The sequence below is a fragment of the Eptatretus burgeri genome, chromosome 18 (assembly GCF_056783735.1).
Source record: "Eptatretus burgeri isolate ZD-2024b chromosome 18, Ebu_testis_v1, whole genome shotgun sequence".
In the NCBI taxonomy this organism is placed as follows: domain Eukaryota; kingdom Metazoa; phylum Chordata; class Myxini; order Myxiniformes; family Myxinidae; genus Eptatretus; species Eptatretus burgeri.
Window position 1 is genome coordinate 217,190 of NC_140978.1, and position 24,517 is coordinate 241,706.

The 24,517-nt window shown below is 41.9% G+C and overlaps 1 protein-coding gene across 4 annotated transcripts in view; it reads left to right on the forward strand.

Annotated features, from left to right (window-relative positions):
* Window positions 1-24,517, forward strand: part of LOC147008444 (bone morphogenetic protein receptor type-1B-like) — a 137,113-nt gene that overhangs the window by 38,013 nt on the left and 74,583 nt on the right. For all 4 annotated transcript variants that reach the window (XM_085863568.1, XM_085863567.1, XM_085863570.1 and 1 more), the window contains 3 exons: window positions 15,056-15,152; window positions 15,269-15,389; window positions 20,774-20,879. In XM_085863568.1, coding sequence (XP_085719694.1) covers window positions 15,056-15,152; window positions 15,269-15,389; window positions 20,774-20,879 — 324 coding nt within the window. The remainder of the gene's footprint in view (window positions 1-15,055; window positions 15,153-15,268; window positions 15,390-20,773; window positions 20,880-24,517) is intronic.

A 24,517-nucleotide genomic window follows, 5' to 3' on the forward strand; every position in this document is an offset into this window, starting at 1 on the left:
ACCATTCGCTCAGGATGACGGAGCATGAATCACTCGCTCAGGGTGATGGAGCACAAATCACTCGCTCAGGGTGACGGAGTACGAACCATTCGCTCAGGATGACGGAGCACAAACCACTCGCTCTGAATGATATGGCAAGCAAAGGTGTCCACAGTGAGTGAATGATTCGCTCAGAAGGACGTATCACAGCACCGCTATCAACTGTAAGGCATTCGGCAAGTGGCTTAAGCACGCATGCAAGGACTCCAATGAAATGGTTGATGAGGAACGGTTGGCCAGCCTGTCGCTGCATATTATGCAGGATCCCTTTAACATTAAAGCTGGTCTTCACTGCACATGCAGCAGTTAATGAAATAAAATGAATTAATTCAAATAATGACTTTGTCCAGGAAAGAGTTGCAGCTTAATGCAAAGCAACTCTGTAAAATCGCAACGTTAATCCGCACAAACGCTATAACTTTTTTGTATAACATCCTTTTTTCACCACATTTGCTTTGGTTCCCTGTAAACACCTCGCGAAACCTCCAAAAATATAGTCACTGATCTGGCAGATGCTATGGTTAGGCAGTCCCTCTGGAGAACAGGGTGCAAGGTCTGGCAATGAATGCATTAAATCATATAGCTCAATGAAGCTAGTTAATTTTGGCACATTCCTAAATTTTTTGTTCACTCAATATAATTCTCCAGACAGTAGAAAAAGATAAGTTTAATGCTTAGGAAATTTCACATTTTGTGTATCTATGGAGAAGGAGGGAACATAGCCTTGCTTGCTTAAAGTAAATAGGTATATCGGCTTAGTTATAAGACTCGTTATTTCTTTAAATTATCAGAGTTCACAACAGATTTTGACACTTATTTCGTCCGGACGATATCTGATCCTCAAAACCGAAATAATATTTCGATGATATACTTTAATTTGTCCGTGAGAGTACATCGTGGAACGTCGTATCATATAATTCATGAAATTACTCCAAGCTCCTAATTTGAAAAGTAGAGTACTTTCAAAGGCGATGGATACAGTGATTCGTGGCTATGATGAACAGGCATTCAATAAAATGAGTGAGGAAAGTATCGGTGGGATACAAAACATAAACTGTTCAGTTTGGCAGAGGTATGTGCTCTACAGAGTGCCATTCCAGTTAAGGTTTTCTTTCATACTCTTCCATCTTCATATGACTCATTCTACTTTCTCTCGACTTTTTCTTTGAAGAGGACCAGCACTTCTTCTGTCAGATTCCAGTTTAATTATAAATTAATTAATTATTTAGAATTTAGAAATGTTGAATGAGAAATGCCATGCCACGTGACCTATTAATTATTTGTGAACACCCTGGTATCCCCAAGGCTTGGGGAACATTTGGGTGAAGTTTCCCCCTCGATCTGTGAAGCTGTTCTGGAGAAGAAGATTTTAAAATGTTGTTTCTTTTTTTTTTTAATCAGCTGCCAAACCATGTGACCTATGACATTAGAGGTGGAGAACTTTTTGTTCCTCATCGATAGGCGATCATACATGTAAAGTTTCACCTCGATCTGTTCAGCTGTTTTGGAGAAGAAGATTTTTGAAGGCTTTTATGTTTTATAAAATGTGGCTGCCAAACCACATGACCGATAACATCATCAATTCACCCCCCCCTCTCCCCCATACAATTTAACCCGAGATGGCCCTCAAAAATGTTCATACTGATTGGATAAAGCATTCAACGTATGCATTTATGATGTCATAATGAAGCCACCTATTACATCATCAAAAAAAAATAATCATACTTACTTCCCATGGGGATTATTTGACAGTTGAAATTTTTCCATGGAGTGGTTTCAGAGATACAGAGATTCAATTTTTCCCCTTTTTTCCAACATGGCTGCCACACCACATGACCTATGGCATCATAATTATCAATAAAACATTCTGTATGTGTAGTCACACCTATGGTGAAAATTATGTGTCAATCAGATATGCAGTTCCATAGAAAACAGAGAATATGTGCATGGACGGACATACGTATGGACGGACAGACAACCAGAAAACATAATGCGTCTGGCCACTTTATCAGCGGAGGCATAAAAAAGGGAAAGAACGTTTGTGTATGGGCACACATGGCGAAACTGCAAACGCCAACTTGCGATGCCTCTCCCCCCCCCCAGCACCCCCTCCCCCTCCTCTCTACATCCCCTCTCTCTCTCCCTCCTCTCTCTCTCTCTCTCTCTCTCTCTCTCTCTCTCTCTCTCTCTCTCTCTCTCTCTCTCTCTCTCTCTCTCTCTCTCTCTCTCTCTCTCTCTGTCTCTCCCACCCCTCTTTCTTTCTCCCCCTCTCTTAATATTCTCATCAGGGAAGCAACGGGTGGTATTTGCGAGCACTGTACTAATTTACAAGTCGACAATAATGCAGAATTGCAAGATTACAAAAAAGTCAACTAAATTACTGTCTAGATGTTCTCCTCAGTTCAAGACAGACAAAACAATGAAACAATCCATAATAATAACAATAACAGGAGCAATAACAACAATAAAAACCATGAAAATATTGTACATAAGGATAAAATACATATTTGAAAAAATAAAACAACTTAAAACAGGCAAGAAATCACCTCATTTAAAAAAAAAATAGAAGGGCAGTCGGTAAAGCACATACCTCCACCATGCAATGCCTGATCCAGAACATATTGGGAGAGAACAATATCCAGGAGAACAATGCCTGATCTCAACAAATATTTGAAATATCATGCTATACTAGCAGAACTCGTGATTTGCGGATTCACCATTTGCAGACCACGCATATTAATGGTTTATAAAATACGACCTTTTTTAACCTATGCCTCGCATATTCGCGGTTTTTCAGGGGCATATATATAATTTTTTTTCATGGGATTTTTGATTTTCCCTCATGAATCACGAACCACTGGGAACCTATTCCCCCTTCTTCCATTGAAACAATGCCCCGACATTTGCAGATTCAACATTTGCGGTATTTTACAGGAACGTATCCCCTGTGAATAGCCGGGTCCAACAATATATCGTTTTTGGCCCCATCTCTCAATGATGAAGAATCACTTTAAAGTTAAAAAAAATCCTCATATCTGGATCTGGGTTCAGATCTTCACCAAAATTGAATCAATTCGCCCCTGTCACACACACCTAACCTGTCCACAACTTCTTGAGAACTTGTGCTATATATCGTTTAGCCCGATCTCTCATTGGTGAAGAATTGCTTAAAAAATTTGCAGATCTGGATCTGGATTCGGATCTTCACCAAAATCTAATCAGTTCGTCCTTGTCACACACCCAACCTGTCCACAATATTTCATCCGGATCAGTCCACAACTTTTTGAGATATCCTGCACACAAATAAACAAACAGACAAACAGACAGAAAGGGGTGAAAACATAACCTTGTTCACCTTCGATGGCAGAGGTAACAAATAGAGATAATTAGAATTGTAGAAATGCTTAAGTAGTTTGTGTTCGAGCCACACCTATACTTATACCTGAGGCGAATGAATATTTCCTTCTCAGTTTGTAAAATAATTAAACCAAAAACATAGTATGTTAATTCTTCAGAGTGTGTGAGTTCCATAATCTTGGAAATACGTATATAAAAAAGAGAGTAATGAGCAACATTGGTCCTTGCTCACTGGTGCTGAAATTTCATTGCATCAGTATGTCGAGGATTGACAAACATTACGTTATCAATGGATAATTCAAATTTGTTGTAATAATATTTCACAACAAATACAAGAGTGAGAAAGTGCATTCTAACCAATTCTGTCCCAAAGGCTGCATCAATTATAATCTCTCCAGCTTGTACCCTACTGACTAGATCTTCTAACTGCTCACAACATGCAACTTCCTTCTGTCTGCACACGTGTTTATGGCATGTATGCTGAAAAAACATTCACCTTTCCTTTCTCAGTCACCAACATGACTTCCATCAACCTGTCCGTGATTATCTTTACTTCCATTACTCTCTCTTTCCACTCCACCTTCAATGTGACTCCAACTCCATTTCTCTCCATCTTCTCCCTAATAATACAATTTGTAGCTTTCCCCCAATTTTTTGGTCCTCTTCCCAATTTATTTTGTCTCCCACACACGCAATATGTTCACCCTTCTTCTCATCAGGGTACCCACCAACTCTCTTCCCTTTACTTTCATTGTGGCAACATCCAATGTTCCCACTCTCGTGCTCATAGTCTCATTTTTCTCCACTTGCCTCTTTAGCCACAGCGACGGGTTCTGCGATATCCAATGCTGATTTGTCACAACATCCGGGAGTCACCGCCCGAGCACTTGTGGAATTTCCACTGAATAAAAGGTTCATATTTGTTGGAACTTTTTTATCGTCAGATGCCCTTCCTGTCATGAACTGGTCCAACTGGATGGCTGTTGTATTTTTAGGAGACACCATCTCCTTACTGGATGGCTGTTGACTTCACTGGGGAGCTTGTCCACCCTTTAGCAGGTATTGCCTTTAGTCTTGCTGGTTGTCACAGTCACCTTCCCCACCAGCAAACCAGTGGGGTGGGAAGGAGAGGAAGTGGAAGTCGGTTGAGTCACCAATAACCCGACCATGAGGCAGGTAGTGCTGGGTTACATGTTAAAGTCCAAATATTGACCTGACCATAAAGCCAGACATCTATGATCAGTCCCAATAATTTTTTTTCCCACGGAATCTTGACATAAAGCATATTGGTTTGTTGGTCTGTAATAATAAAACGATATATGCAGCATTAAATCTTGGGTTGAATATTACTTTCCGAAGCACACATCAACTCGCAAACATGATGAGCCACAGTGAACATATATTTAATACTCAAATCGCTTTTGTGAGAACAACAAGCTGTTAATATTCGCTGAAGATAAAGTGATTATACAAAGTGAAGGCAGTGAAAAATATTGCTGTTTTATTATTGCCAACATTCAAGGCTTTCCGATTTGAGGCCAGCGGACTTCCTCATAAAATGCCACAGCTTTGTCACTTAGCCTAGTCAGGATAAGAAAGTCAGATGGTGTGACAAATTACAAGACTGCAATAACCTGGTCGGCCTCCACGAAAATTTTACAATTGCAAATTTCACTGGGACAGTCATTATTTATTTATTCCTAAAACACCTGTAATCAATAATAATAAATCTCAGTGTGTGTTTTAGTCAGTCAGTCGGTGTGTGAGTGTGTGAGTGTGTGTGTGTGTGTGTGTGTGTGTGTGTGTGTTTGTGTGTGTGTGTGTGTGTGTGTGTGTGTGTGTGTGTGTGTGTGTGTGTGTGTGTGTGGGTGTGTGTGTGTGTGTGTGTGTGTGTGTGTGTGTGTGTGTGTGTGTGTGTGTGTGTGTGTGTGTGGGTCCTCCATAACTCCAAAACCATAAAACCTAGCAGCCTGAAACTTTGCAAGCATACTAAGAGAGCTCCAAGGAAGTGCATGAATGAAAATTGGATGGTTGGGTAAATTTAAACACCCCTTTTTAAGATAATTATTGGCCTTATTTGATGATACTTTATCAAGGCTCAGCCTTGGTCAGCCTTCTGTCAGCTTGAAGGGGTCTTAATTTCCCATTTTGTTCGGCCTATTCAAACATGCCTTGATTTGGAAACATGATCTACTCTCAGAGACTAATAAAAGTATATAATCGAAATATTATATCTGATTTGAGAATCGGATCTTCTTCTTCCTCTTTCGGCTTGCTCCCGTTAGGGGTCGCCACAGCGGACCAACTGTCTCCATTTTGCTCTATCCTCCACATCTTCCATTGACACTCCAACCACCCGCATGTCCGCCCTCACCGCATCCATGAACCTCTTCTTTGGCCTTCCTCTTCTCCTCCTGCCTGGCGGCTCCATCTTCAACATCCTTCTCCCGATATACTCCGTTTCCCTCCTGTGCACATGTCCAAACCATCTCAATCTCGCCTCTCTCACTTTGTCTCCAAACCGTCCTACCTGCGCTGTCCCTCTAATACACTCATTTCTTATCCTATCCATCCTCATCACTCCCAACGAGAATCGCAGCATCTTTAACTCTGCCACCCCCAGCTCTGCTTCCTGTCTTTTTGTTAGCGCCACCGCCTCCAAACCATACAACATAGCTGGTCTCACTACCGTCTTGTATACTTTCCCCTTCACTCTTGCAGCTACCCTTCTGTCACAAATCACTCCTGCAACTCTTCTCCACCCACTCCATCCTGCCTGCACTCTCTTTTTCACTTCTCTCCCACACTCTCCGTTACTTTGGACAGTTGATCCCAAGTATTTAAACCAATCCACCTTCCCCACCTCAACTCCTTGCAACTGCACCATACCACCACCCTCCCTCTCATTTACGCACATGTACTCCGTCTTACTCCTACTGACTAACATTCCCCTTCTCTCCAGTGCGTACCTCCACCTCTCAAGGCTCGATTCAGCCTGCTCCCTACTCTCCCTACAGATCATGATGTCATCCGCGAACATCATGGTGCATGGAGACTCCAGTCTGATCTCGTCCGTCAACCTGTCCATCACCATTGCAAACAGGAAAGGGCTCAGAGTCGATCCTTGGTGCAATCCCACTTTAACCTTAAACCGGTCCGTCATTCCTACCGCACACCTCACCGCTGTCACACTGTCCTCATACATATCCTGCACGATCCTCACATACTTCTCCAACACTCCCGACTTCCTCATACAATACCACAACTCCTCTCTTGGCACCCTATCATAAGCTTTCTCTAAATCCACAAACACACAATGTAACTCTTTCTGGCCTTCCCTATACTTCTCCATCAACATTCTCAAAGCAAACATCGCATCAGTGGTACTCTTTCCTGGCATAAACCCATATTGCTGCTCACAGATCGTCACCTCTCCTCTCAACCGAGCTTCCACTACTCTTTCCCACAACTTCATGGTGTGGCTTAACAACTTTATCCCTCTGTAATTTCCACAGCTCTGCACATCACCCTTGTTCTTGAAAATCGGAACCAGTACACTTAATCTCCACTCCTCCGGCATCCTCTCGCTTTCCAAGACTTTATTAAACAATCTGGTTAACAACCCCACTGCCATCTCTCCTAAGCACTTCCATGCCTCCACTGGTATACCATCTGGGCCAACCGCCTTTCCACTTTTCATCTTCTTCATAGCAGTCCTCACTTCATCCTTACTGATCCACCCCACTTCCAGATTCACTATCTCCACCTCTTCCAACCTTCTCTCTCTCTCATTTTCTTCATTCATCAGCTCCTCAAAGTACTCCATCCACCTTCTCAACACACTCTCCTCGCTCGTCAGCACATTCCCATTTGCGTCCTTTATCACCCTAACCTGCAGCACATCCTTCCCAGCTCGGTCCCTCTGTCTTGCCAATCGGTATAAATCCTTTTCCCCTTCTTTTGTATCCAACTTCTCATACAGCTCGTCATATGCCTTTTCCTTGGCCTTTGCCACCTCTCTTTTTGCTTTTCGACGCCACTCCTTGTACTCCTGCCGACTTTCTTCATCTCTCTGACTATCCCACTTCTTTTTCGCCAACCCCTTCTTCCTTATACTTTCCTGTACTTCCTCATTCCACCACCAAGTCTCCTTATCTTCCTTCCTCTGTCCAGATGTCACACCAAGTACCTTCCTAGCTATCTCCCTCACAACTTCTGCTGTCGTTGCCCAATCATCCCACCCATCTTTACCACCATCCAATGCCTGTCTCACCTCCTCCCTAAATTTCACGCAACAGTCTTCCTCCTTCAGCTTCCACCATCTGGTCCTTGGTTCAGCCCTCACTCTCTTCCTCAACCTCACCTCTAAAGTCATCCTACAGACCACCAATCGATGCTGTCGAGCTACACTCTCCCCTGCCACAACCTTACAGTCACTAATCTCTTTCAGGTTGCATCTCCTACTTAAGATGTAATCCACCTGTGTGCACTTTCCTCCACTCTTGTATGTCACCCTGTGTTCCTCCTTCTTCTTGAAATACGTGTTAACCACTGCCATTTCCATTCTTTTTGCAAACTCTACCACCATTTGCCCTTCCACATTTCTCTTGTTGAGACCGTACCTCCCCATCACCTCCTCATCCTCTTTATTCCCTTCCCCAACATGTCCATTGAAATCTGCTCCAATCACCACTCTTTCATCCTTGGATACACTCTCCACCACTTCATCTAACTCACTCCAGAAATCTTCTTTATATTCCATCTCACACCCCATATGTGGGGCATATGCACTGATGACATTCATCATCACCCCTTCAATTTCCAACTTCACACTCATCACTCGGTCAGACACCCTCCTCACCTCCAATACCCTCTTGACATGATCTTCCTTCAGGATTATCCCGACACCATTTCTCCTCCCATCCACACCATGGTAGAACAGTTTGAAACCACCTCCAATGCTCCTAGCCTTACTCCCCATCCACTTGGTCTCTTGTACACACAGTATGTCCACCTTTCTTCTCTCCATCATATCAGCCAACTCTCGCCCTTTGCCAGTCATCGTCCCAACATTCAGAGTTCCAACTCTCACCTCCACACTTCTACCCTTCCCCCTCTCCCGCTGCCTCCGGACTCGCCTTCCCCGTCTCCTTCTCCTCCTTCGCCCAGCAGTAGCACAATTTCCACTGGTACCCTGCTGACCACCGGTACCGGTGGCGGTCGTTGGTAACCCGGGCCTCGACCGATCCGGTATGGAAATTCGTTTTGTTGTCCGCATAATGATTTGGCATAGGTTTTTACGCCGGATGCCCTTCCTGACGCAACCCTGGTCGCCTCTTACGACACACAGGGATATGGTACACCTATTCTAACCGGGGCATACACCGGGCCCAGTACAACTGGTGCTCATTTCGCCGACCTCGGAAGGATGGCAGGCTGAGTCAACCCCCTGGTGTTTTCGACTTGGTATGTATGTATATGTATGTATATATATATATATATATATATATATATATATATATATATATATATATATATATATATATATATATATATATATGTATATATATATATATATATATATATATACACACATTATATATATATACACATATATATATATATATATATATATATATATATATATATATATACACATTATATATATACATATACATACATATATTAATTCAGTGTCCCAACGGGGCTTGAACTCAGGACCTCTTGGGTCCCAAGCCACTGCCCTTACCACTGCGCCAACACCAGGCTATTTGATTTGATCTACACCCTGATTTGAAAATCGGATCTGGTGGACTAAATAAGTGTCAAAATCTGGAGTGAAATCTGAAAATTTCAATTTAAACAAATAAGTGATTTAAAATAAGTGAAAAATAACAAATAAGTGAAAAATTTAAACAAATAAGTGATTTTTTATAACAACGTGTACTTATTTAAGCAAAGCATGAAGTGTAACTTTTTTTCAACTGTTCAGATGATTATATTTAGTGAAGGGAAGATGAAGGAATGTGCAGGAAATGGAACTTCATTTGGTGCAGCACCGTATTCTCGAACCTGCTTTTGCAAGTCAAGATGATACAGTCAACAGGGGTCCTTTTTTTCGGCAATGACGTATGCAGTTTTCTTTTTACCATTTTGTGTGATCTGCTTTCATCACAAAATATTAATAACATGAGAATGGCACTCGGTAGAGCACATACCTCCACCACGTAATGCCTGATCCACGAGAACATAGCGGGCCCAATACATTTTTGAAATGTCATGCAATACAGTACTATATCGTTTTTGGCCGTATCACTCAATGATGAAGAATCATTAAAAAATTATAGTAGCCGGATCCATATCTTCACCAAAATCGAGTCAGTTTGTCCTTATCACACACCCAACCTGTCAACAAAATTTTATCCTGATCCATCCACAACCATAACCACTAGAATCTCTTAAATTGAGCTGAATTACCAATTTTAAGCACCAGAATTGAACTTAATAGCAGTTCTGACTGCTAAAAAAAAGTGTTTATTTGTCAAATTCGGACATAATTTGTCATTTTAGGTGTCCCCGGGAGGTGTTTAATCTGACATATCAGCGATCGCTAATCGCTGCCTAAGGCAGCCAGCTGTTCCTTGTCAACTGTTTCGTTGGATTGCTTCCTTGAGTGCTTAAGCCACTTGGCGAGTGCTCTACAATATTCGCACTCTCACTGAATACTGTATATCGATCGACTTGAAAAATTCAGGGGAGCACTAGCCTGTGTTTGGCCCCGCGTTGTTCTGCAGTGCAATGAGCTGGCTCGGTGAAAATATGTAATTTTATTTTTCACCACGTTTCCCCTTTTTGTACAATCTTCTGTCATTCTATGACCCTTCACTTTGGGATAGATAAATACATATACAACATTAAATGTTTCATTTTTCAAAGTTTCTTCAACCATTTTGTTGGAGTGCTTGGTTAACCCACTTGGTGCATGCTCTTCAAGCTTCGATGACGATACAGCGGTTTGATACTGTAGTTAGGAAGGCAAAATAAATTGTATGATTACAATGAGTAAAAAATGTTTTCAGTTGTTATGAAGCAATAAATCGCCACATCACAGCAGGATAGCTGAGAGGAGAGATACACATGCTTCCTCTAAGCTGTATAGCTTGGGTTTGAATCCTAACAAAGCTATAAACTGTCATGCCTGTGTTTCACAAGCAAGGTGATTCATCAGTGTGTGTGACATCTCTCGGATGGACGTTAAACTGGGTGTCACATCCGCCAGAATGCCCCCTTCTCCTCTCTCCCTCCACACTCTCCCCTCCCCTCTCTCTCTCTCTTTCACCCTCCCCTCTCTCTTTCCCCCTACCCTCTCTCTCCTCTCCCCTCTCTCTCCTCTCCCCTCTCTCTCCGCTCTGCCTCTCTCACCTCTCTGCCTCTCTCACCCTTCTGCCTCTCTCACCCCATCCTACCCCTATCTCTCTCTCTCCTCTCCCTCTCCCACTCCTCTGCCTCTCTCACCCATCTGCCTCTCTCACCCCATCCCACCCTTCACTCTCTCCGACCCCCCTCTCCCTCTCTATCTGACTCTCCTCTCCCTCTCTCTCCAACCCCCCTCTCCCTCTCTCCAACCCCCTCTCCCTCTCTCTGGTCCCTCCACCCACCCTTTCTCTCCCTTCCCTCTCTCTCCCACCCCTCCCCTCTGTCTCTTTCCCACCCCTCCCCCTCCCCCTGCTTCACCACCCCTCCTCTGTTAAGGGAACTTTTAAGGACTGACGGTTTAGTTTTGAATTTAAAACTGCTTCCCCATAGGGTAGCATCTACGAATCAGATTCAGAATGAGTCGACCGGAGGGGTGTAAAGGTCGATGCATGTGTGAGCATGCAAACATGCAGGCAGGCCTTTTCCAGGTAGACAGCCTGGGTTTTAAATGCCACCGCCCCATTTTATATAAACCCTGCAGTTAAAAATAAAATGTTGCTGTTTGGACACATTTTATTGTTCTTCCCTTCCCTTCCCCTCACAATGCCTTCCCTTCACCTTACACTGCATTCTCTCTCCCTCACAATGCCTCATCTTCCCTTGCCCTCCCACTGCCTTCCCTTCCCATCATGCTTACCCCCTCCCCTCTCCACCCCTTAAGGACATCTCTCGACGATCTCCACATGCTGTATTAACGTGCTGTTTTAATGTACCCCATTTTGTTCAATCCTGTACTACCCCCCCCCACCCCTTCTCCATACGTCCCACAACAAAACGCAATTCGAGAACCCCTCCCTAATGCTTACCTCCTTCCAAACCTCCTCCCCCTTTCCACTCCTCCCTCCTCTCTCCCTCATCCTCCTCGCTCCCACCCCTCCCAGAGTGTATTGTTACATTTGGTGAGGCATTGCTCTCCCCCATTTCCTAGCTCCCCCATTCCTCACCCCGACTAGCTTCCCCACCCTCCCTTCTCTCTCCCCCTCCCCTCCCTCCTCCCTCTCTCTCTCCCCCTATCCTCCGTCCTCTCTCCCTCTCCTCCCTCCCTCATCTCTCCATCCCTTCCCTCCATTCTTTTTTCCGCCTCTTCTCTCCCCTCCCTCCCCTCCCTCCCCTCCCTCCTCTCTCCTTCCTTTCTCTCTCTCTTTCTCCCCACTCCGACCCCCCCCCGCCCCCTCAATATTCCCATCAGCAAAGCGACGGGTTGTATTTGCAAATTATAAGTATTTAAGTGCGAGTTTGAGGTGTGTCCATTCATCCATTGTAACCATTCATACCTGGTCATGGTCGTAGTCGTCCATTCGTAGTTGTCAGGTGAAGATTTACTTCCCACATCTGTATAATAGTGCCATTAAATGAATTATAAATTTCGTTTTTCCTACCTATGACGAGACATCATATTATGACTAACTATTATAGATGCAGTAGCGACACAGCCCATGTTATATAATGCTTATATTTGTCTACTTAAATTTATTTCACAAAATTAGAACAATGACATTGTTAACTGCATATCTTATCATTCCATTTTATTAGACTTGCAATTTTGACAGATGGAGACATAACAACATTGACAACTGTATGAGGACCATTGCAAAGGGTTCGTACATGACTTTCCCATGATGAACTGTCTGCAGCTTATCAAATATGATTGTGCTGGGAGTACAAAACCAACCTTACAGCATTGTGCAGGTGTTGTTGCATGGAATAGCTGAGCAATGGACCGAGGTGCATTGCGAGCGAGTTTTTCTCATAATGATACATTTGTAAAACTAAAATTTCATTTTCTGTTGGGAAAGCCTTTATGGGAGATATATCACCTTATTATGGAGGCCTTGGGGGACCATTTCCATCGATATGAATTCAAATGTAGGTGGACGAATGCTCCCCAGACTTGTGAAGACATTTAAGACGCTGCAGTTGAAGGTCGAGCAATCACTGCCACTGATAAGGAACCCACCTCATGTGAGATGTACGTCATTTTGCAGCAAAACTAAAGCATTGCATGTACTGCGATTGAATAGGAAGCAGCCATTTCCCCTGCAAGTAGGTGAGAATCCTGTGCCTCAAAATCACGTTGTGATGGGGGAATATTGTGACAAGGTACTGCAGAAATAAATGCATCCAGTACTGCTTTGGAAGGAGCCCTGATTGCTGCGATATTGTGTAATTTTTCATCAAGAAATTGTACACCTCATTACCAACCTGACATGCAGTCCTTACTGCAGAAGTGAATTTCGGGGGTTCTTCTATACCCTCCCCATTCTCCTGACCTGTCGTAATGTGATTACATCCTGTCTCCAAATACGAAGGAATATTTATGAAGATATTGGTAAGACATTTTGGACAAGATCAAACGAAACTGTGCAGAACACTGTATGCTCTGAACGCTGATGCTTCTGGATCTTTCGGATCTGAATGCTGATACTTATGGATTAATGAACGGATCTTTCACGTGCTGCACTGCTGGCTGTAGTTCAAGAACAACAGCAATAATAACAATAATAAATAATAATAATGTGAGTTTCCTGACAAGGAATTTCATTGCCAGAGGCCACGAGAGCCATCAACCCAGTATAATGGTTGCCAACGTCTGGTTGTTTGTGCATGCTCTATCCTTTTCAATGCTTAACATCAAGAAAGAAAACAGCACGTACCATTGTTAAAGTCTTTGGTATGACTCGGCCAGGGTCTGAACCACCGACCTCCCAGTATCAGAGCGGATGCTCTAACTTTTATACCATTGAGTCTGGAAATGAATATCAAGATGGATACGTTGAATAGGGGAGAGAACACATATTTCTACGTTGTATATATTGTGTTTAATAAATTCATTCACGACTTTTGAAATGATCTTGCACATTAAATAACTGAACACACTTTACTGACATTTTAAATACCCAAAGCATCAGTTGTTGAACATTTGTTACTCTTTGGTTTCTGCTTTGATGTGGGTGATGCTCTTTGATGAAAAGGGTGATGAAATATTGAACATAAAAAGTTGGGTGTAGCTTATTCTGCTTCTTTTTGCACCTGCTGTTTGGCTGTTAGGATATTGACAATGTAATTCAAAATTAAATTCATTACCTTTGTTTTGTTGTACTGTAGTTATTCTTGACTTAACACAAAATATATACATAACCTGATGACCTCATCAATCCCCATCACATTTTCCTTTTTTTCGATAGATTCAAGGCTCATGGAAGAGCAAATACACTGAATGGATCAAGACATAAAAGGAACAGTAGAGAGACAGAAGTGGGGAGGGGCGTGGGGGGGGGTGGACAGCAACAGCAGAGTTTAAGAACAAAATAGAGAGAGACTTTGACAAAGAATTGGTGTGGGGAGGAATGGTGGGGGCAGGAAAGGATGCATGGGATGGACAAGATGGATACAGAAGGAAACTCTCAGGATGGTAAAGGTAGAAAGTCTTTGGGGTCTTACGGGTCTTTGGTGTCTTAAAGCGTCTTTGGGATCTTAAAGAGTATTAGGGATTTATGCGGTCAAGAAGGTCTTAAAAGGCTGAGATGGTAGATGAAAATACCCTGAGAGCAATCCCCGGGTCGGAAGTGGTCTGTGTGCAAAATTTGGTGGTTGGCGGCCCAGTGCTTTTTGCAAAAACGTAAACATATAGACACACAGTGACAGATGACGATTTTTATTTATTGGATTACCTTTGCTACCTTTTGCAAAATTTTAGGACTTGTAGACTGATCAGTTATCCATGACAGTGCATGGCTGATAAGTACTGTAGTTTGATTTCATTCCTGGAGTCAAAACCAGGAGCAAAAGGATAACTGCTCTGTTTTAATAAAACCATATATATGTACTTACTCATTCAAGCACATGTTATAAATGATAGGACTAATATATAACACTGGCAGGAGTACCTGGCATTGCCCAGTGCTGTTCTAATCCTGTTGGCATTTTCAAGAAATCAAAATTTATTTATTTTTCTATTTTTTGTGTGGGCTTGAAACACTTCCCAACACTCACCAAGGAATGGGGTCGGAGATCATTTAATATTGGCGACACCCACACAAACACACAAATGGCTCTCTTAGAGTACAGATTACTATGCAGGAAATGTTTGTAATTTTTCGATTCATATCCATCAACAAAGAGTTAAATGACTGATTTACAGCATCAGATCTAATGTGGTAATGCAGCAGTATTACCTTTGCAGGACTTTTTGGACTTGTGAACTCATCAGAGATCCATAAACCACTTCTCTGTTACTGCAAAGGACATCATTCTTGCCGCGACAAACAAAATATTTGCAAGTGAGAATGTAATCCATATTTTTTAACGTCGAAAGAATAATGGTATTTATAAATGCTTCAGCCCATTGCAAAAACAATATAATATATATTTATGCTTTTGTTTTCTGTTCATAAAGAACTTCAGGACAATGTTTGGTGTCTGGGAAGAAACTTCCTGAAGGCTCAATAGATGTGGAATACAGGTGTCTCCACCCCATCCAGGGCAACCCCAACTTCAACTGCAACTTTGGGCAAAGTGTATTCCATGCCACACACACAATTCCTGCAAATAAGTCATATTTGTATCTTCGTACAGTAAAACCTCACCAAATGCAGTTTCACCATTCGCGGATTTGCATGTTCATGCTGTTTCTCTGTATACCTATTCAACATTCACGGGATAATGCTTCATGTGTCCACGTTTTTTTCCTGCCCTCTCTCACTCATTTGTTTAAAGACCCGGCACATAGCATGATGCCGCATTCTTCACGGCATAACACATAGCTGTGCAGCTGGGAATGAACGTTGTTCTTGCCGCATAAACATCTTACAGTACCTGTGTATCTGCTACTATGATTGATTTGTAATTTAATTATATTTCCCTGTAATTTGTTCCTTTAATCAAGCTTCCTAAGAATACAGTGAGTGATGATCAGAAAGTTAAGGCATAGAGACCTGAAAAAACTAAGTGATGACTTTGAGTCAAAAATTGGAATTGTTGGATCAGTTTGCTGGAGGTGAAAGTGAAGCTTCAGTGGCAAGCTACAACAAAATTAATGAGTCCTGTGTGTGCTACATGAAGAAAATTGAGGCTAATATCCAGGCCGGTTTTTCAGGAACGACGTCCGCAGATGCTAAATATACATTTTACAGCCGTGATCCATTTGCGGGATAATGCTTTGATGAATCAGAACCAGAAAAAGGGGCCTCTGAGTGGACCTGTGATGCATATGAAGGCTATGCATATTTACGAGCACGTGGTCCAAACCTCTGATGTTGAAGACACCAGCTCAGCTACCACTGGCTTCCAAGCCACTCTTACTATAATCCCCCATCCAACATCAAAATCGTCCTCATCCCATCATCACCACGATAAGCAGGTGTAAAATAAATATATACAAGCAGTGGTTCATTCAAAGTACACCACACCCATCCCCAACAAATAAATATCAATCCTCAGGCACGCGACATCGCCAGGGCAACTTCGGCACCCGGCGATGCCGCCTTTCTGCACATGGAGTTGGAATTCGGAGGGAGCGTTGTAGAATAATTGATTGATTAATTGCAGAATTCAAATAAATAAATAATAATCGTAAAACAATTAATTTCTCAATAAATTGCCGAATAGCGTACCAAAACCACCACTGTTTCATTTGAATCTGTAAGTTTTTCAAAATTAAGTAACTAATCGAAAAATGAATAATTTATCAATTAATTGATTTATCAATAAATAAAAAATACCCTTTATAGCCAAATCACTTGGTCGCTGTCATGTCCGGGCATCAGCTTCTGAGCTCAAAATATGCCCAATATTGCCAGGTTGAGAAATAAAATAAATAAGTAATTAATGAATTGATAAAAAATTAAGTAACTAATTAATGAATTGATTAATCAAAAAATAATTAAAAAATAACATTTTTTCCAAAGCACGTCTTCACTTTTGTCCCCAAATTTCAGCCTTCTAGCCAAAGCAGAAAAAGTCAGGATCTCTGACTTTGATTTCGCAGGTGATACAGTCATCTTTCCGGAGACTCTGGATATCCTTTTGGGGGCCCTCAAAGTGCTGAATGAGGAGTCGAAGATGCTGGGATTATGGGTTTCCTGGGTCAAAACTAAGATCCAGGCTTTCCATGACAGCTTGGATGCTGGTATCTTGTCTGTACCTGTTTGTTGTGAGGATGTTGAGATCACGGAGAGATTCACTTACCTTGGCAGTGATATTCATGTCTTTGCTGGCTGTGAGCAAGAGGTCAGCAGACATCTGGGTCAGGTCTGGGGAGTCATGGATTCACTGGATCATGGGGTGTGGTGCTGTCAGTACCTGTGTAGGAGGACGAAAGTCCAAGTTTTCAGGTCCTTGGTGCTTCTAGTCTTGCTGTATGGATGTAAGACTTGGACTCTGACCAGGGAACTGAGATGGTGACTTAATTCCTTTGGTACCAGGTTTCTTCGGAGAATCCTTGGCTATCGCTGGTCAGACTTTGTGTCCAACGAGCGGTTGCTGAGAGATAGACTCAAATGAGATTTGTTACCTGCATAGTCCGTGAGCGTCAGCTGTGGCTGTATGGACATGTGGCTCGTTTTCCTGACGCTGATCCTGCTCACCAGATTCTCTCAGCGAGGGAGTCTTGTGAGTGGAGGAGGCCAGTGGGCTGACCACATGCCTCGTGGTTGCAGCATATTGATCAGCATATCAAGGAGATGGGGATGGGCCAGGCATCTGCCTGGGGATTGCCAGGTGGAAAGTGGATGCAGCGATTATTCTTCTCCGGCGCATGCTTCCATATGTGACCTGACTTGACACCACCCCCATTCCAAATAAGTAAATATATAACACACCCCCAGTGCGCAACATTGCCGGGGCACCCTCTGCGCCTGGTGATGCCGCCGTGCAGCACATGGAGATGGAATTGGGAGGGAGTGGTGTACAATAATTGATTGATTAATTGCGTAATTAAAATAAATAAATATTAATCGTAAAATAATTAGTTTCTTGATCACTTGGCTAATTGCATACCTCAACCACCACTGTGTCATCCAAATCTTCAAGTTTTTATATCTCCATTATAATACCAAGCTTGCACGCTAAAAACTCGGCTCGCCGTCACACGATCCCTATGAAATTGCTGTGGCACTTAGCAGACATGCCGACAATGTTTGGGAAGTCTTGGCGTTCCATATACCACTTGCATTTTGCACAATGCGTATTTTTGTCATTCCCCGTGTACGGTCTGTCGTCTGCTACCAGCTATGTTGTACTGCTATCCCGTGCATGTTCATGGGTATCGCTAGTATCACTGGATATCCTGATGTTGCTTGCAAGAACATTGACACAATCATCAAGTGAGGTATGGAGAAATTCATTCCTCATGGTGACGTCACTGTGACATATAATCCCCGTCATTGGCAATTGTGACATACAATCTCAATTTTAAATATATTTCATCATTGATTCATTGACCAAAATTAGATTAAAAAATACTCTTTTTCACATTAAAACAGGCTTCTTTTTTAACTTCAGGCCATGTATCCATGGAAATGACAAAATTAATTATAATCTGCATTTCAAATTCAAAAATGGTGACTTCTTGAGACAGAGGAGCAAAAAGAATCATGATTAAGGAGAAATAAAGAGAATAAGGCAAGAAGAAGAGCAAATTTGTATGTGACTAATTTCAACACATTCAGAAAACCAAACAGAGAAGCGCAGCAGAGATTTGTTAGTCAACAAATAGATGATGAAATGACATGAAGCCAGGCACAAAATTGTCTGCAGTATCAGAGAAAATTGCAAACAATGTCTGAACAGGAAAGACAACTTCAACAGGAGCAAAAACGGGGAGGGTGGGGAGGGGGTTAACTTCCTCCAATTTAAAAGGCCTGCTGGATGTAAAACATCAGTGTTTCCCTTCCTTTGGATGGATGTAAAACTGGATGTTAAATAAAGTTGTTATTAAATAGACACATTTTAGTTGTAATTATAATTAAAGCTATATCATATGGGGCTGCTTCCCCTTCTCCTCCCATCATGCTTCCCTCCTCCCAAACCCTCTCCCCCCTCATAACTCTCCAGACATGTTGGGGCATTGTTCGTGCTTTTATTAATTACAACTAAAATGCCTTAAGCTCTAAAATCTCTTAACCAGACCCAAATTTCAAATTTGAAACTGTAGAATTGAGCTAAGTAGCAGCACTGACTGCTTAAAAAGTGTTTGCAAAATAATTTTTAAAAGTGTCTTGGGACGTCCGCATGCTGTGCTGAGTGTGACCGGGCATATCTTGAGTGCTATTTCAGCCATGCAATTACTTAAAAACCATCGATGATACAAACACAGCACTTACCTCAATCTTCTCAGGAAACACTCGTCTCTCCAACTGATGCAGACAAACGATCGAAACCCAGCTTACCTTGTCTGTTCGTGGGCCAACAATTTAACGCTTGGTGAATCAGTGATGTCTAAAAAAATTCCGATTTCACTCCAGATTTTGTCATTATTTAGTCCACGAGATCCAATTCTAAAATCTGAAATAATGTTTCTAATATATACTTTAACTAGAAAGGCACTCAGTAGAGTGCATACCTCCACCACATCATGCCTGATCCACGAGAACATATCAGGTCCAATACATTTTTGAATTATCATGCTATATATCGTTTTTGGCCCTATCTCTCAATGGTGAAGAATCACTTTAAAAATTAAATAATTCTCGTATCCAGATTCGGATCTTCACCACAATCGAAACAATTCATCGTGGTCACACACCAAACCTGTTCACAACTTTTTGAGATATCATGCTATATATATTTGTTTATCCCTATCTCTCAATGGTGAAGAATCACTTAAAAAATTATCGGATCCGGATCTGGACTTTCACCAAAACTGAATAAATCATTCCGTGTCAGATGCCCAATGTATCCACCATGTTTCGTCTGAATCCGTCAACAACTTGTTGAGATATCGTGCTATATATCGTTTTTGGCCATATCTCTCAATGGTGAAGAGTCACTCAAATAATTCTCGTAGTCGATCTGGATCTTCAAAATCTAATCAGTTAGTCCTTCTCACACACCGAACCTGTCCACAAGATTTCATCTGGATCTGTCCACAACCTTTTCAGCTATCCTGCACACAAACAGACAAACAAACAGACAGAACAGGGTGAAAACATAACATCCTTCACCTTCGGTGGCGGACGTAATTTGTCTGTGAGTAGATTGTGCTTCCAAGTCAAGGCATGTTTGAATAGGCCAAATCAAAATGGCAGCTAAGACCCCTGCGAGGTGAAGTTGGGCTGACCAATCATCAGCCTGGTGTTGGCTTAGTGGTTAGGGTGGCTGGTTTGGGATCTTTGGGTCCTGAGTTTGAGCCCTGTTTCCACTGAGTCAACACCAGGTGGGGTTGACTCAGCCTGTCATCCTTCTGACATTGGTGAAATGAGTACCAGTGTACTTATATAGGGGCACAGCATCAGTATCATAGTCATACCCCAACAAAATGATAGCTACCTGACAGCCAAACTCCATATGCAAGAAGAAGAAGAAGAAGAAGAAGAAGAAGAAGAAGAAGAAGAAGAAGAAGAAGAAGCCTTTCATGGAAGTAAGCTGTTAATACTCAAAAGAGATGTTTAAATTTACCAAAACACCCAGTTTTCATTCATGCACTCCCTTGGAGTCCCTTAGTATGTGTGCAACGCTTCAGGCTACTAGATTTCATGGTTTTGGAGTTATGGAGGAGACAAACACACTGACATTTATTATTATAGATAGTAAGATTTAATTTGTGTAGTGCTTCAAAAGTACCTTCATTTTTATGTTTTGCATCTGTGAGAGAAGACTCATAAAACAATTTCTTACAAGTTGCATTGATACATAATGGTTTGTGATATTTCATCTATAGCTTTCTCTCCCTTTTCATACACAGAATGGTAAAAGCAAGAAAGTGAAGATAAAATGCTGCAAAGATTCAAACTTCTGCAACAAGAATCTGACAATAGAAGTTTCAACCCTGGAAGAACAAAATACAAAAGGTATTCCTATCAAAAAGTGGCATCTAATATATTGGTCAATTGCAATGAATACATATAATGATTAAAAAACATCCTTATCAGTTTTAATAAATTAAGGACCGAAAATAAGCTGGGAACATCACGATCATTAACAATTTGGATACTTCATTCATTTTTCAAGGAATCAAATTTTACCTAATAGGCAAGGCTCCAACAGTATTAAGCGCAGTATACAAATGTGATGGAAAATTTCACCCCACATTCTGTCGTGGCAGTTTTGGCCACCTCAAGACAGAAAAACCTTTAGTTCAATTTAAGCCGTTTATTCAGTAGTAAATATCAGTCTCGTGCGAGGAAGCCTAACCTGAAGCAGTGTCTCAGGCAAAACCTTAACTAAACATAGTGTATTACGAGTATATATGTGATCCCTCCAGGGCGTGGTTAATACATCAAAAGAAACGAGAGGGGGAGCACTCGGTCGAGTGCAAAACCTCCTCTGCCAATACTGCTGGGTCACTTAAGTGAACCTGATATCCTATTCATTGTAGGTCAAAACGGATCAGACTCTACTGAACCACGATTGAATAAACTAAACTAGATCGACGCGCATGTAGAAATGCCAAAAAAAAAATCGAAATTTTTTTGAAAAAAAAAAGTGCAAAATTTCTGTTTTTGTTGGGGGGGGGTTGGAAATCACTTAAAACATGTAGAAATGCAGAAAAAAATTCAAATATTTTTCAAATAAAATCGAAATTTTTTTGGAAAAAAGTTGCAAAATTTATTTTTCTCTAACAAATGTTTTTTTTTTGGTTGGAAATCACTTAAAACATGTAGAAATGCAAAAACAAACATTCAAATATTTTTTTCAAAATGGCCGCCATAAAGGCCATATTGGACTTTGGACCAAGTCAAAAATCTAATGACATGATCCTTGGACCATACCTAATCCCCCCACAAAGTTTCGTCGAAATCCGTCCAGGAGTTTTTTCTGTAATACTGTTCACAAACAAACAAACAAACAAACAAACAGAAAGGGGTGAAAACAGCAACCTCCGTCCATCTTTGATGGCGGAGGTTAATTAACTCAACAAAGAGAGGCCTCTTGGAGAAACAACAGATGGACCTTTGTCAGGTTAAAAATCACAAACACAGGATGAAAACGATCTGTTATCAGAGCTTGCTTATTGCCCCGGTGAAAGAGTATTTCATTTCTTGCTGCTCATCTGGAAAGAGATAAGGTTTTACAAGGTTTTTATGACTTCAGAGGAAAGTGTGTATTCTACCTCCCCACTAGTTTTCCCAGGATGTATTACCTCCCTTCTAGTTTTCCCAGCATATATTTATTAAATTATTTCTCAAAGCACTAACTGAAGCTAATTGGCATTTTACCTCATTATAAAATCAATTAAAAATTCAGTTTCCCACAATTCCCCCAAAAATTTAAATTTGTCGTCGGCTAACGGCAGGCTTATTTCCACCACGTCACCCAGACTTGTGCTCTGTGGTGGGTCTACACCCTCGCGAGTGGATGCAACCCTCAGGGGCCACCACCTCCCAGAGCTGTCTCGTTCCACAGAGTTTGGGCGCCCAGGTGATCTGGAACAAACGAACCCTGTGCACTCTGACCATATACATCGAATAGGCAATCACCCTTTTCAATTATACTAATCGGCTTTTATTTGATCAAGCTGCTCAAATTATTTTTCCTCTTCAGTTTTTAAGATATCTTTATTTTCCCACATCCCTTCATCACAATCATCAATCTGTTTTTGGTTGTTTAGCAACAATTGTTGAATTCTTTAAAAAGGGCTTTTGCCAGTCCCAAGGGCACAAGTGTTTGCACTTTCGTATTTTCAATAAAATCCCACCGACACTGTGTATCGACTCAATTTTATACTAGGGTCTTCATTTTCTGGATCTTCATGGTCGCCATTGTTGCTCAGAGATGGTCGGTCCAGGGAAACTTCCTGTGCCACCATCATTGTCAGTGTGGCAAATTTTCTCACACACACACACACACACACTGATTATTGCTCTTATGCATGCAATGATGACAACAATAGTGACGAATATCATGAGTCCAATGAGCAATATGTGGAGTATCCAGGTTCCCCATCCACCAAACCGTCCCTTTAACCAAGATCTGAACCCTCCTTCCTTGAAATAGTCATGGTACTTTACAGCTACCTTCCTTACGTATTGTACCACGTCATGGATAGGTTCCGTTTGACGCTACTTTAGCATATATCCCATTTATGAACTTCCAGTTATCTGCCATGTAATTATGGTACCATCTGGCTCCGCAATAATCGATTTCCTCAAATGGGATCACCGCTAATGGCAGTCCTTTTCATGAAGAGTGTGAGAGGTGGGCACATACCCAACACTTCGCCTTATTTTCCGTCATTGCATAATTACGCAACAGGGTCAAAAAGGTGTCTATCCCATACATGCCTTTCTCATGCAATTAGTCCTGATGTTTACCTTCTTCTGCCCTGTATACCCTGTTACAACCCAATCCTTGTTTCCCTGCTCGAGACCTCCCAAACATTCTGCTCTCCATGGAATTCCCATAATGCCCTCACTGTCTATCGTCCATATTATCACGATTATGCACATGCTTATCAGAAGCACTGCTACATATGTCATTAACCCCCAGTAACGTTCTTCCCACTTGCCGGTTTCCTCTATTCTCTTTACGACTTCCTGTATGCTCTTTTCCAGTGAGATGTGTGAGTCCATGATTGCTTACTTTCTCACTTGACAGCTGTTTGGGTAACCAAAAATACCTGGTGGAGTCAGGTCGAATATGCCCTCAGTGCGTTTTTCTGCTTGAACACCTTGATGTACACTCAGTCACCGGGCTGAATGCTGTGGTGTTCCTCCGCAGCCGGTCTGGGATCGCATGTTTGATCTGCGAGTCAAATTATTTGACAACCTTTTTAAGAGCAGCGCAGAAGTTGATCATTGTCCTCTCCCCTTGTATGTCCATTTGTTGCAGGGTTAATGGGGTGGTTACCGGAACACGCATCAGTCTCCCCATCAGTATTTCATGTGGGGACAATCCGCTGTGCCTGCTTGTTTACCATTGACCTTATTGATGTCAGTGCCAGAGGAATAGCATCTGGCCATTTCAAACCTGTTTCATCACATACTTTATCGAGAGTGGAAGTGTTTTATTTGCAAAGCTCTGCAGAGTTCCTTCATAATATCCGATGTGATGAGCTCTTTCCAGTTGTTCATACACTTTACCAACATAATGGTGTTGACAATATACACAGCTTCAACAAAAAAATTCTGCCACAGCTGTAAATCCTGGAGCATGCCTTGTTTGTCGCACCTCCTTCTGCATCCCCCGTTTGCTTGTGTGGCCACTTCCATGGGCCAAACGAGCAGACCATGGCAAAAATGCCTTTGGTGCAACTATTTTACCCTTCTATGAAAACCAGAGCTTTGTTTCCACGTTATAGATGGGCTTACAGCCGTCCTTAAATGAACAAGTAATTGCTGCACTCAGGTGTTATAAGCTCTCTCAGTTTCTCCTGCCAGTGCGATACCCAGCCACCCGGCTAATTCTTTTGATTTGCACCGTATCCTGACTGGCAATACTGTTGTCATTAACTTGATCACATCGTCATGAGTAGCTTGATTTTAATTTA